This window comes from Stegodyphus dumicola, chromosome 7 (genome assembly GCF_044657685.1).
Source record: "Stegodyphus dumicola isolate Sdum_Otavi_A_Nest chromosome 7, ASM4465768v1".
Taxonomy (NCBI): Eukaryota; Metazoa; Arthropoda; class Arachnida; order Araneae; family Eresidae; genus Stegodyphus; species Stegodyphus dumicola.
In genome coordinates, this window is record NC_140774.1 from 150714174 (window position 1) to 150728652 (window position 14479).

At 34.2% G+C, this 14479-nt stretch overlaps 1 protein-coding gene across 1 annotated transcript in view; it reads left to right on the plus strand.

Annotated features, from left to right (window-relative positions):
• Window positions 1-14479, plus strand: part of LOC118187669 (core alpha-(1,3)-fucosyltransferase-like) — a 631908-nt gene that overhangs the window by 498869 nt on the left and 118560 nt on the right. Inside the window, exon 5 of the mRNA XM_085820906.1 lies at window positions 5587-5721. Within this exon, the coding sequence (XP_085677032.1) occupies window positions 5587-5719 (133 nt within the window). The 3' untranslated portion in view covers window positions 5720-5721. The remainder of the gene's footprint in view (window positions 1-5586; window positions 5722-14479) is intronic.

Sequence of the window (14479 nt, forward strand, 5' to 3'; positions counted from 1 at the left end):
CAAGCTAAACCTGGACTCGTCGGAAAACATCACACAAGCCCACTGTTGCGGTGTCCACAATGCATGCTCTCTACTCCAGGCTAACTGCAGGCGACAGTAAGTTGCAGTACGTGGAACGCATCTGGCAGGTCTACGAGCATATAGAAAAATCTGCTCTAAGCGTCTGTACACGGTCTGCCTTGAAATTTTCGTACCAGTGGCTGAAGAGAGCTGACGAAACAGGTCTGAGGCTGTGCTCCTCCTGTTTCTTTTGGCAGTAACTGACAAATACCGGTCCTCATTCGGCGTTGTAACTCTGAGACGACATGTGCTGTAACGTCTACTCACATTACCATCATCTTGGAATCGTTGACAAAGCCTGGAGATGACACTCTGGGCAATTCCAAGTTCGTCTGATACTTCCAGTTGGGTACGCCCACATTCCAGACGGTCGATAATTCTACCACGTAAAAAATCATCCAAATGCATCCTTTGTCTCATAACTATTCGGTTATTGCACTGATATGCTTATAAAGCGCCTGCGAACAATTTTACTTCTTTGCCTGTATTCCTTATATATCACTCTCTTACACTCTTGTCATTGTGACGTACCATCGGTGTCATCTGGTTACTTCCTGAAATTTGCATATGATTCTTGAAGATGTGTGTAGTGATTTTAGAGGTGATATATTTATTTTAGAGTTCGATTTCCGCGTGACTCCGAATTATCCTTAATTTATGGAGATGGGTGTATTAAGAAACTTTATGTGGCCAAAGAAGTTAACGTTACTTCCAAGCAACCTTCCAAAACTCTTAGAAGATGTTGAGAAGCTGTTATTGGTGTGGATTAACGAGAAGTTAAAAGGCGATTCGGTGGCGGAAGCTATCATTTGCACTAAGACTAAGAATCTGTGCTTGAACCTACTCCGAAAACACCAGGTTATTTCAACTGAAGATGAGATGGAATTTAAGGCAAGCCATGGATGGTTCGAAAAATTTCAAAAGAGAACCGGTATTCTTTCTTCGTCTTTCCCACATCTAGTCGGGACTCTTCATAAAAGTAAATTACGGTTATATTATTTACCAGTGGTATTTATTAAGAAAATTGATTTTTATTTTGATATTTTTAGGGGTGAGGATTGGATTAACTGGATTTCCATTATTTTCAATGAGGAAGTTTGTTTCTAGATACGAGAAATTTGCTATGCGAGCTCAATACTGGAACAAATTAAACTCGTATCTCGAGGTTCCACTATAGTTTTATTTCTAACTATAGTGAAGAAGATTTAGCAGCACCATGATTTTGAAACACAGATTGATTCTTCAACATCAAATTCTTTCCCTTCATTAAAGATGTCTTAAATAATTTCAACAGTTTATTTATCAATGACTGACCACAAAATTCCAAGCCATGCGCCCTTGAGATATAATAATCCATGAAAGTTATATTTACACATTTTAATTTTTCACAAAAGTTCAGAAATAAGGAGAAAAAAAAAATCAAAACTCTATGGTTTTGTTCCAATTATCGGAAAGTTATGCATAAGAAATAAATATTAATGTAATTCGTTAACTTCGCCTTCTTTATAGAGAATTTCGGGATAACAAGTTTTGTCCGAATGGTTACAGCCGAAATCATCGCGGAGGAAACAACGCAAGGCGAAAACGTCGTGCTACGAAACATCGTGGAAAAAAAGAAAGCAAAGAGAAAACAACGCAATTCTAAGACATCGTGATACAAAATATCGTCGTCGAAATAACGTGGTTCAAAAACTTCGCAGTTTAAAAACATCGTCGTCGAAAATAACGTGGTTCAAAAACTTCGCAGTTTAAAAACATCGTCGTCGAAAATATCGTGTTAATATTTAAAGCACCTACAAATCATAGCATGACGATAATATCGCATACAATGCGCTTTTCAAGTTTTGAAAAATGTAAATGCATATTTGCATAAATATTTGAAAGCGCAAGAAATGTCAACGATACTTAAAGAATAAACGGAAACAAAACAAGATATAATTTTCACCGAAACGATATCAGATTAATAAACGTGAAAGAAAGTAATCTGATAACTGAATAAGCAATTTTTATAGTGATTAACCTTATAAGATATTTGTCCCGCCTTATTGGCATGCCTTCGTGGTGTGGTGGTCTGCACGCTGGGCACGTATCCAGAGGCCCGTGGCTCGATTCCCTGCGAAGGCGACCTAAGTGTCTGTACAGTAGCGCACGAACTAAGACGGTGTTGGATGATGATTCTCGTCACCCAGGATTTGGCGATTGGATCTTTTAAAAACGCAGTCGCCCTTTAAAAGGGGGAGTATATAAGGTATTTCTCCCGCCTTCTTGGCATGCCTTCGTGGTGTGGTGGTCTGCACGCTGGGAGCGTATCCAGAGGTCCGCGGTTCAATTCCCGCCGAAGGCGTTGCTAATTTTTCATCTTGCCTGCTTGCAAAAAAAGAAAATCCTAATGTCTCTACAACCTCATGCAGTTATTTATCTTTCTTTTCCTAAATATTTCTGTGCTGCATTTTTTATGAAAAATTTTGAGTAAAACTTTATAAAAAAATTAATTTATTAATGACGTTTGTTAATTAACAATGTAAATTTAAAATTAAGTGCTATAAGTTACACTCATTTGCAATTTTTAAATGCTTAAATTCCCTTCTTACTTTTTCAGAGAATAGTTTATTCAAAAATCTATACATATATTAAAAGAAAGAGTCTGTGTGTCTTTTGTTCGTGCTGCGCGTAAGCTAATAGACCCAGGTCTACGAAATTTGGTATATAGGTGCATCTGAACAAGAGGAAGTGCATATCGAAGCAATGTTTTCAAAATTCAAATCAGATTTATTTTTTTATTTTAGCTTTTCGATTTTATCACTTCATTCTGAATAGTTTCATTCTTTTAGAAATGTAATTTTGGCAACTGTTTTTCATTAGCGCAGTCCAGTATAAAATTGTGCACTAGACTGTATACTAGTGCACTTTCAAAATTAGGGCGATAATTCTGTGCAGTTTTTAAATTTAATGTTTCTCTTGGATACTGGACGCTTGTTGAGAGAATGCTACGGAAAGCTGATTAGTTTATTTATTGGGATAATTAATATTTGTATTAAGGGATATTGCTTATTTCATTGTAATTTCGTTATATATAATACATCTAAAAAAAGTTTTTTCTTTTTATGAAGTTGTTCTGCAGAGTAAAATTCTGCTCAGTTTTTAAATTTGACGTTTGGAGTTTGTTCCCTTCAGGCATTTTATCCGGTACATTTAAAAGGCAGACGAAGGCTTGCTGCTAGTAAGAAATATAAAAGTAAAAATATCCCTCTTTCGTCCTTACGCTCCCAAATAATGAGAACATGCATTTAACGGTTTTAAACTGCAAAGTTTTTGAACCGTTTTGTTTTCGATGATGATATTTTAAACCACGATATTTTAGAACTGCGATGTTTTCTTTTTGCTTTCTTTTCCCTCACGATGTTTTGTACCACGACGTTTTCGCATTTGCGTTGTTTTCTTAGCGAATTTTTCGTCCACGATGATTTCAAATTATCCGTTTCCGACATAACAAATGACATAACTGTATTTATATTGTTAACATTTTATACGACACTGAACACCCTTATTATATGAAGATTAGTAACATTTTTTCGGAGCAAGACTTGTAAAATAGCAACTGCGCCGTCGCTGGGTTTGGAACCACGGATCTTCCCGAACCAGGAGGGTTAGCCAATTTGTAAAAATCACTTCCAGGCATAATTTCATGGAAGAACTGCGATGAAGAACGATTAGGAAACTAGAGGTAGGGCAAAGTCAGACAGTAGTGGTCAGATGGTTAAATGATAGTCCTTCTGTGATTCATAGACTGTGGCAATAATTTCTAACCCTAGAATTGGCATCCAATAGTTTCAGCCAAGGAGGGCGAACCGCTACGATCAGCGCTGATGTACCGATATTTGTTGTTATGCGTACAAAGGGTTATGCGTACAAAGGAATAGAACCTCAACTCCGATTGAATTCAGATCCTCCCTTAATGCAGCCACTGGAAAGTTCATGTCAAAGTCAACCATGCCTAGAAGGCTTCACGAAGGAGGTCTGTCGAGAGGCGACCAGCCGTTTGCGTGCCGCTCGCTCATGTCATATAAGGGAACGTTTCAGGTGGCATGTCAAGATGTCCACTTTATATCTGATTAGTGGAGGGCTGTTCTTTTTGTGGATGAGTCAAGGTTTATTTTTTAAAGCGATAGTATTTGGAGGAAACCTGGAACCCGTTACCGTTTATCAAACACACGTAAACAAGATACATACTGAGGAGGCAGTGTCTGTGTCTGGGATGGTATCTCTGTGAGTGGACGCAGAGACCTCCGTTTCTTTCCGTGTGAAACCACGAATGCTCAGGTCTATAGAGATGACATCCTTGATGTTTATGTGTGCCCTTATGCCGGGGGCAATAGGGGATAATTTCCTGCCATTGGACGGCAACTCTAGGCCGCACAAGGCTCGTATTGTGGATGATTATCTTCAGCAGCAAACAATTCAGCGCATGGGGTAGCCAGCTCGATCACCGGACCTGAATCCTATCGAGCATGTTTGGGACCAGAGTTTCCAAAACTTTGTGTCACGACTCCAATTGATGTCGCGGGGCCTGCAGTAGGTGGGTTGCCAAAACGTTTAGCAATTTTGATATTTCATTTTGATATTTAATTTTACAATTACCAAATATGTTTCAATACTGTATCTGAAAATAGATAAAGATAAGACAATGCAGACGACAACTAAAAAACGAAAACGTTTCGATGCACTTTTGTAATAGAAATGCTCATTTTACTTTAAAAATTAAAATTAATGACGTAAAACTGCAACAGTATTGTAGGTTTCTCATCTCTTTTGCCTAAGATGAATGTCGAGGGACCCAGTGAACAATATAGCTACTTATCGCTGAGTTCAGAACAACTAAGCCTCGAGAAGGGTTAAAATACCCTTTATATCACTCAAATAAGTACAACAGCCGGCCCCTTCTCGGGCTTACAGGACGCCTTTACTCGGGCTTCAACTCAGAGTAAGAAATAAGAAACTACTAAAATTAACTAAACAGGACTGAGCCAAAGCTAAACACAAGTATCTAGCGTAGTTGGCCCTGAAATTAAACTAGCTGGCGAATATCAACAAGCACGTAATATATGGTCGAGCGTAACAGCTTCAAGAGTGGCTTATCCCGAAGGCAAAACGCTCCTCTAAGGATTCCTAGCAATTTCTATCGAACTTAGTTGGACCTTCCTTAAATACTTCTATTTAATTTGTTTGCATTCAAAGCGAATTCCAAAAACCCTTTCAGGTAAAGAGTTGTAAGTGGAAACAAGAATTGATAGGAAAGGGTTTGAAATTAAAATAACTGTTATAAAATTGAGTATACCTTACAGTATATTACAGTACAAATGAAGAAACTGACAGTTTCACTCACGCGTTTGTCAGATTTGCACAATACTTATGGAGTTCCCACAAAATTTTCGTAAATGTTGTGGGGTCTCAACACCAAAACGTGTAATAAATCCTGCTTTAGACAGATGTATAGCTGCTATCAATACTATTTTTCCTCCTTTTCAGACCCTTGTCGCGCTTGCAACTACTTTGCAAGTGCAATGGCTCTCCTACGGAACAGATAGACTGCATAACTGACAGCATCGCACATAGCCGTATGTGCTATATTGCTTCTATCGGACATCCAACTCCATATTGAAGGTAATTTTTCTATACTAAACTGACACATCCGATTTGTTCATTTTATACATATGCTAATTTCTATGACACCATAACTGTCTGGTAATTTCTTTTCATGTTATTTTGTACCTTACTATGTGTTGTATACTGTGGGTCAGTTTCATTAAATTCTTCCTGTGACGTTTTGAGTAATCGTCTTTTTTGTGATTCTTGCTAATTAATTATAGCCAGAGTAATTACTTGGTCTTTGGGGCTACTGAAATTTGCTGAGCCAAGTGAATGATCTGTATTGGGCACGCAGCTGTAAATAGTCACATCAAATGTAGTGGTGAGAAAATATTTATATATTCTCACCACTACATTTAGTAGTGGTGAGAATATATTTCACATCAAATGTAGTGGTGAGAATATAATAACAGCTATATAGTTTTAACGATGACTAGTATTCCCAACTTTGTGGTATTCTTTCGGATTTAAAAAAGCTTTTCCTGAGACAGATAAATACTTCATTGAACACTGTGAAATAATTGTGATCATACTATCATTAGCGATGGTATCAATAATAGAATGATAGGCAGGTTAAAGGAAACCGGATTCGGTTGTCAGGACATACTTGACTCATACAATATTTGCTTATATTTTTAACATCTAAGAGCGGTATTATTTCTATTTGTTGATGTAGAAGTCCTGCTGTTCGATCAAGCCTTTGAAAATTCACGCTATTAGAGGATAGCGTTGAGAAAAATCGTTTAACGGAGGAATATCTTAAGGACAATACAACTTATGAGCACCATTATGACTTATCTAACTGGTCTGACAGAAATATTACGTCATTTCAATGGATTTTATTGTGACCAAAATGCAAGATTTGCATCTGTCGTTGGTTTATGGCTTGGGCGCCTTATGTGGCAGTGTGAATTTGTCCATTTATGTCCTAGCTTTTAAGGAGCCTCTGCAGACTGGAGTCTCCACTAACTCTCGAGAGGAGTTATTGCTCGACAGTATTCCAAGTGTTCCCATGTCGCCAAGATGATATACATTTACAAATGTCAATGCTTTCTTCGGGATTCGAATCCGTACCAAAGTCAACGGAAATTACCAACCCTGCTATTATACCATTTCCTAGTTTTCTTCCCAATTAAAATTTGAAATCCTTAAACATGGGCTGAAGATAACTGATGATTTAGAAAATGTTACGTCTAGGCATGAAAATGACTATATTTGTTGCATGATGTTGATGACTATACCTGATGTAATGGCACTCGCTACAGAATTTTAAGGGCAGAATTCAGAGAATAATAGCTCATTAACGGCAGGCATATAACCTTCAGGACAAAATATTGGCAAAGTTATAAGTATTATTTCGTGTGATAATGACATAGACATTCTGGTCACACGTAACACATCCAACTTCAGTACTACGGTTTACCGTAAACCATCATCTGTTTGCCTTCCACCACACTTTAAATCATGTCATCCAACTAAACAAAAGTTAGCTTCATTTTATTCCTATGTTTTCCGTGCTCTTCAAGTTTGCTCCTCCAAACTAGCCCTTAATGAAGAACTAAATTATTTAAAAGCAATAGCTATTGACAGGGGATTTTCACCCAACATTATTAATCAAGCAGTTAAAAAATTCTCATCTCAACACACTAAAAAGCACACTTTTGTTTTAGGAGATTATAAAAATTGTCATTCCCTTCTTTCCTTCGATTAGCTATAAAGTTGCGCCTATTTTGCAGAAATTTAACTTTCGGGTCATTTATTCTCCCATCAATAAAATTGCGAGTTCCATACCCAAGGACCTCATTCCGGATATGAATTCCTGGGGTGTTTATAGGATTCCTTGCCAGTGTGGTTTAATTTACATTGGCCAAACTAAGCCTTAAAATTTCGCGTCAAGGAACATGAGGCATATGTCAGAAAAAAGGAAACACAGAAGTCTTCTGTTGCTCAACATTGTTGGTCCGAAAATCACACTTTCAATTTTTCTGCTGCCAAAATTATTCAAGAAACATCTTCCATTGGAGAACTGGATTTTCTAGAGGCATTCCACATTCAAAAAAAATCTCTCTGTTCTAGTTAACGATCCTAATTCCAATCCATCTTTGCCTTCGGCTTTTAAAGAAATTATGTTTTAGTTCTGGTTTCAAGAACAGATGGCGCCACTTGCTTATGCTTGTCCAGGCTTTCTTATTTTATCTAATCATTATTTCCTATCTTGTTCATTTACGGTTTTGCAGCTGAGGATGGTAGTTCGGTAAAACCATCGAAACTAGTCCTGTGAAAATTTTGAAAATATAACACTGATTTTTGTTGTTTGACTTCTGAATTAGTATTTGTTCGGCGTGTTATTGTGTCTTAATTATGACATAGAATTTTGAACAAATATCAGTTTTGCACTTTTTATTTATGTTTCATTTGTGAGACCTTTGTTTAAGGGATGATGTGGAAACAACATTAAGAGGAATAATTAAATAATTAAGGGAATTACTTAAAAGAGAAAAAACATTAAGAACTGACATATCTGACACTAGTTTTATTCATGCAGATACGTGACATTAAAGGTGTAATTTCTTGTTACCGGCTTAAATGTTACCTTGCTCTTGTTACCGGCTAAGATCAGAGTGTTGCTAGTTAGACAGGTGATGAAATCTCGGCACAAATTCTGACTGCACTAACATTTTTCTAGTTTTTATAATGTTTTACATGAATATGGACAATTTTCTCTTAAAATATCCTATCTGAAGTCATTCTTCACTTTCCGTAGGCAACCATCGAGTGTTTGGTCGCAATCAACAAAACAAAGCGTTTTTAGCCTGCTATATGGCTCTTTATCTCAGCTGACAATGATTGTTTTAAAAGCTTGTCATAAAAGTGCCATAAAACCCAATATTATAATTATTACCATAGCTATTACAGTAACATCTCGAAAGAAAATCATACATGCTAATTTTAGTAGAACTTCAAGACTTGTTACAACATAATCAAGAAATAAGGAGATTGGCAAATAAGTTTTCCCAAAACAATGCTGTGCGTGCATAGCATTTTCTGGAGATTTCCCGTAGTTCGTATTTGTTTGGGATTATGTCTTTCTTAAGTTATTGGCAGTGAATACGAGAGTATTTTCCTTAGAAAATCCTCTATGATGGCATCCGTACCCTTAGGCTGATAGCACTCGTGTGGTATGTCATACACAAATAACCGATAAGTTATTTATTATCCAACATGAAAATATTTCATAGAATTATAAACTAGCCTAAACTTATCTGATATTTTAAACTATACTGATAAACTGTAGGATAATTTAACCTACCAAATTATTAGTGGCAATTAACGAAATATATATAATTACATAATTACGAAACAGTTTTTTTAAAAACAAAATATAAATATGCCTAGTAATTTCGCTCTTTAAGCTGCAGAAAATTATCATTAAAGACATAAAGTAAGAAATTTAGAACTAATGTTTCACAAAGACGAAAATTTTGAAATTCATAATTAATAAATTTCGAATAAAAATTTGAAATTTATTAAGTACGAATTTCAAAATTTTCGGCTTTGTGAAACATTAATCCTAAATTTCTTACTTTACATCTATATATAAATTAAATGCAATTTTATATATTTTCCCTTTCACATTTATATTTTTCGAGTTTATTCTACTATGAATTTTTATTTTAATTTTTATTTTTTTTAGATATTATGTTTAACTTCTTATATACTGTTGCAATTATTAATATTGTTGACGAATTGCCTTGCTCTGACTCCAATTTATTATTAACTTTAGATGCTTTAAATTTATTCTACTTCAATCCTGCGCAGGGCTGGCTTACAAAATTGTGTTTAATTTTTAGCCTATTATTATGTTTCTATTCATATATATTTGCATGTATTCATGTAATACATGTTCAGATTTTATATTATACCCAAAGAGCGCTTTTTTAAATGTTTTGTGTGTTACCTTTATTTATTAAATATTGTTGCATGCGTACGGGTTCGTTATGAAATGAATGCACAAGTCCGATGAAAAATGAACAAAAATTTATTATTATCACAACAAAAATGCTTAAATTTTCTCAAATTATCATGCAGTATTACAATATCTCACAGTAGTTATCTTTTAACTACTCAAATGTCCAATAGAACGTAATTCAAAACAGCTAAAGAACGTTAATCCGCGAATACGCTACAATCAACAAGAGCAGTTTTCTAAACAACAACAAACTAAGCAACTACTACGAACTGAGATGTTTTCCTCCTTTTATAAGATTTTAAAGTCACGCGCTAGAATTTTCCAGTACTTTCTCGAAATCAAAGAGAGATATTTATTTATTTAATGCACGCTCTCTTGTATTTTCAATTTACCGGCTTAGCTTTCTTTTAATATTCGTCACGCGCTGCACTGCGCGAGAAATAAAACCATTTAATTTATAACTGAACTAACATTAGCTTTTTAAATACCAAATTCGTAACAATATCATGGTCTTTGCATTTAAACTACATAAAATTCAATTCAACAGCGATGACACAAAATCAAAGAGCATATCTTATGAATTTCCGATAGACAGTCTCGCGTGCTAGACATAAAAGTTGTTTTTTTTTTTTTTTTTTTTTTTTTTTTTTTTTTTTCGTATAGTGTTGCTATTGCTCGCCTTGAAATTGTTGAGTTAGTTAATCAAAAATTCGTTAAAATTTTACAAAATATGAAATAGATAATAAAACAAATTCGAAGTTCAAAATTCGGTCTTTCAGGTGCCATATTCAGGTGGAGGATTACGTTATTCAACATTTGTTGGCTCTAAGCACCGTTGTTTTTCACAATAAAAGAAACATACATACATTCATGCAAATTCTTCATATTTAGTTCAAAGAGTGTTAGGAGATGAGCTATTAATTTCGTTTTGGCATTTTCAGTCGAATCACTATAAATGGCGTATCAGTTTTAAAACTTTTGCCACCAAACGTTAGAGTCTTACATTATATTTAACAAAATGAAATAATGAAGAATCTGCATTATGTAATTTTCTCGCATTGTGATAAAACAACTGTATCTAGAGTCATCCAATTTTGTATAACATAATCCTCCACCCGAATCTGGGCATCTGGAAGCCCTAATTTGGAATTTGTTTCATTATCTATTTCCTATTTTGTAAAATTTTAACGAATTTTTTATTAACAAACTGAACGATTTCAAAGAGAGCAATGGCAACACCGTACAAAAAAAAAAAAAAAAAAAAAAAAAAAAAGAGACTTTGTATCGGAAATTCTAAGGATTAGCTCTTTTTAAATTAGTTTTTGCGATATTGCTGTTGAATTGCATTTTATGGTTAAGTGCGAAGAACATGATATTTAATAATTAAAAGTAACACACAAACGTTAAAAAAACGCCCCCTTTAGAAGTAATATAAAAATGTCAAAACTTTCAGATTTAAAAATTTCTTAAATTTAATTTATTTAAATATAATACGGGGCGGTAATATTTGGTGGGAACATATTAAAGTGTGATACACCGTTTATAGTGAACTGACGCTAAATGCCGTTTCGAGGTTAAAGCCCTCTGGGCTAACGTTCCTTTGGGATAAAACTACGATATCGACCAATTTTATTAAGTTATATCAGGGTTACAGAAATTTTCAATGAAATGGAATAGTTCTAATTTTTGCTATCAAATTTTTCTCATTTTCTTTTAGGCATGTAAATGAGAAAATGAAGATACTAACATTCTTTTCCTAAATAAATGAAAACTTTTAGGATGTCAGTTTTAACTCTATATCGGTGATTAATTTGGTGACTTCCAATATGTGTAAATTTTACCAGACATATATCATAGATTAAATTATCTAACAATAACACTTTTCAATTATGTTCACAAACATGAGACGCGTTTAGTACCAATAAAAAGTACCAGATGACAGCACAAGATATTCCTTGTTTAATATCCCTAACGGTAGATGGCACCACTAACAATCATTTTCTATTCATAATTGTTAACGCGTTTAATTTAAATTTCTGAAGCTTTAAAAGAAATTCATTATTTCAAATTACAACATTGAATTTTAAAACAAGTGTCTTTTAGTTTTATCAACATTTTAACAGAAATGCGAGTACTTACTGGCATTGTAAAAACAACAACGTTTTCCGCTTGCCTAAATTGAGTGTAGAGATAATTTTTTTCTAAATCAGACCAAAAGAAACTTCAGATTTTATACAGAAATTAAAAATAGCTACTTGAATGTTTTACAAGGAGTGCAATTTGTATTTCATTGAAAACTTATTTATGTTTAATAAGCATTTAATGTGCTTAGGGTGTACGCCAGTTTGAAATTTAAATTTAGACGACATTTAACCTCATAGATTGTTGCTGATATAAAAGAACATCTTTTCTCTTTATAGAATATCTCCATCTGTCCTCAGAAATGCGGTCAGACTTTCTGCAACAGACGTAAGCAACTTCTGTTAAGATACAATTTGCTACTGCGTTAAACTCTTTACACATTTCTATAATACAATTATAACGAAAATATGGCAAGAAATCAAACAAAAATAACTCATCAAATTCATTAATTAGCTTTATAATTGTAGAAATTCTTAAAATTAGGTGGAGCCTTAATTTAAATTAATTTTGACCAAGGAAAGCAAAAGGTAGGATAATGAATGCATTTTGAAAGAATATGAAGCATATATTAATAATTTAATGGACAAAATATTTTCATATGAATTAAAAGAGAAACATGCTAGGGTAAAATTTGAAATAAAAAAGAAAATGGAAACTCTGTTTGGGGCAGATTCAGGAAAAAAAAAAAAAAAAAAAAAAATGGCATATAATTTGAGAGCGATCAGACACAAGTCTCTGTACATCAGGAGGGGACGCATATGTATGTCTATTTAGATCTACGCTAAACTAAGTTGCATTTTTGTTTAATTTATAATTTTAATTATAATTATTTTCTATTTTCTAATTAAAATTCTAATTAAATTCTAACTGTAAATTCTCCAGCTGGTCTGCAAATATTCAAATGACAACTAACTTAGTGTATGTATAAACTCGCTTTTCTTATCTTCATTATTTCAAATAAATGTTTATGAATTTTTTTCTTTTTCTTCGGAAATTATTTTATTCACATTTTTTAAAATTATAGTTTTATTATATCTAATTTCATTTCATATTAAATATGATTATGCTTGTCTCATATGGTATGTTCATTGCAGATATTTTTAAATATTTTAAAATTAGTTTCGAATTTTTAAAGCTAATTCACTGTTACTTTTTTTATTATTGTCTTCGTACGCTTATATCTATATCTATCTCCCTCCATCTCTCCTTTCTACATATGTAATTTTATAAGAACCTTTCAACGATTTTCTTTAATTTGATTATTTCGTCTTTCAACTCTAATAGTAGTAATAGGTTTATTATAAAACTTTCTGAAGTGTGTGTTTTTAAAATCAGTCCCCGTGACTTGATTCTAATATGATGCTATCGATGCATGCACTTACGTAAGAGCTAAAGTGAAACTGAAGTTTTTATACAATCGTGATGAAAAATATGCATTTAAAAACTTTTACTTAATCAATAGAAACTAAGCGAAGTCGTGACATTGCTGTTCTTAATCTAATATTAATATCATGCCACAACCTCTCGAAAGGACTTTAGTGTCTCCGTGTTTTTTGAGTACGCCTTGCCGCATAGACGTGCTAACAAACATACATGACTTCCACGGAATTTGAAACCGGGGCCATCGGAATGGCAGTCAGCTTCCCTAACCATTCACCATTCTACGGCTGGGCGGCAGGAGAAGTATGAACTGTAAACACTAATTGAGATTATTCACAAAAAAAAAAATGCTAAGCAAAGAACGCAGTATTGGACTGCTTATTTAAAAGAGTCAGTTAAGTCTTAGTTAAAATCACTGCAGTTCTTGTGCAAGTAAATGTTAAATGTACTTTGAAACTCCGAATTATTAAAAGTAATATATAAATGGCTCGAGCTGCATAAATAAAACAATGTATTGCCGGGCTGTTAGATATACATCCTTTGAAAGAAAAGTTCCAGGACAAAGGTCGTAAAAAATAGAAAATTACGTTTACCAAGTAATGATCTTAGCTGCTATCAAAGTAGTCCCCTTGGCTGTCTATACACAACTGCCAAGGTTTCTGGAGGTCTTGCAAACAAGCAGGAAACTCTTCAACCACGATACTTGCAAGCTCATTTGTCACAGCCCGTTGGATATCTGCAATAATCTTTGTGAAGCTTTCATTTCAGTCATTTTTCACTCATGGAAACAAAGTAAAACAAAGTAAACATAATAATATTTGACAGAAAAGAGGGATAACGTCTGGCTCTATCCAATAGTTCAACAAAAATTTTCGTCTTTCCTCTTTCTGTTCATCTGTTAGAGTGTGGTGGACAATGCTTTCATTAAGTTTTCGTTTCTTAAATCTTCGCGTAAAATCTTATGACACACATCAGGATTTCAGTCCTTTTGATATCATACGCAAAGTTACACAACGGTCTTCTTGCAATAACTGTCTTACACGCTCCACGTTTGCAACAGTATCAGCTCTGGGATCGTCTCGCACTGAAATCTCTGCCTTCATGAAACCTTTGTGCCACTCGAAAACACAATTTCTTGAAAGTCCTTCGCCTGCATATGCCTGCTTAATCCTGTTCCAAGTTTCACTAGGGATTTCCCGAGCTAAATGTAAAACTTAATGTTCACTCTTTGCTCACAATCAGCATCCACTGTGTCACCTTAACGATGCAACCACAATCCGA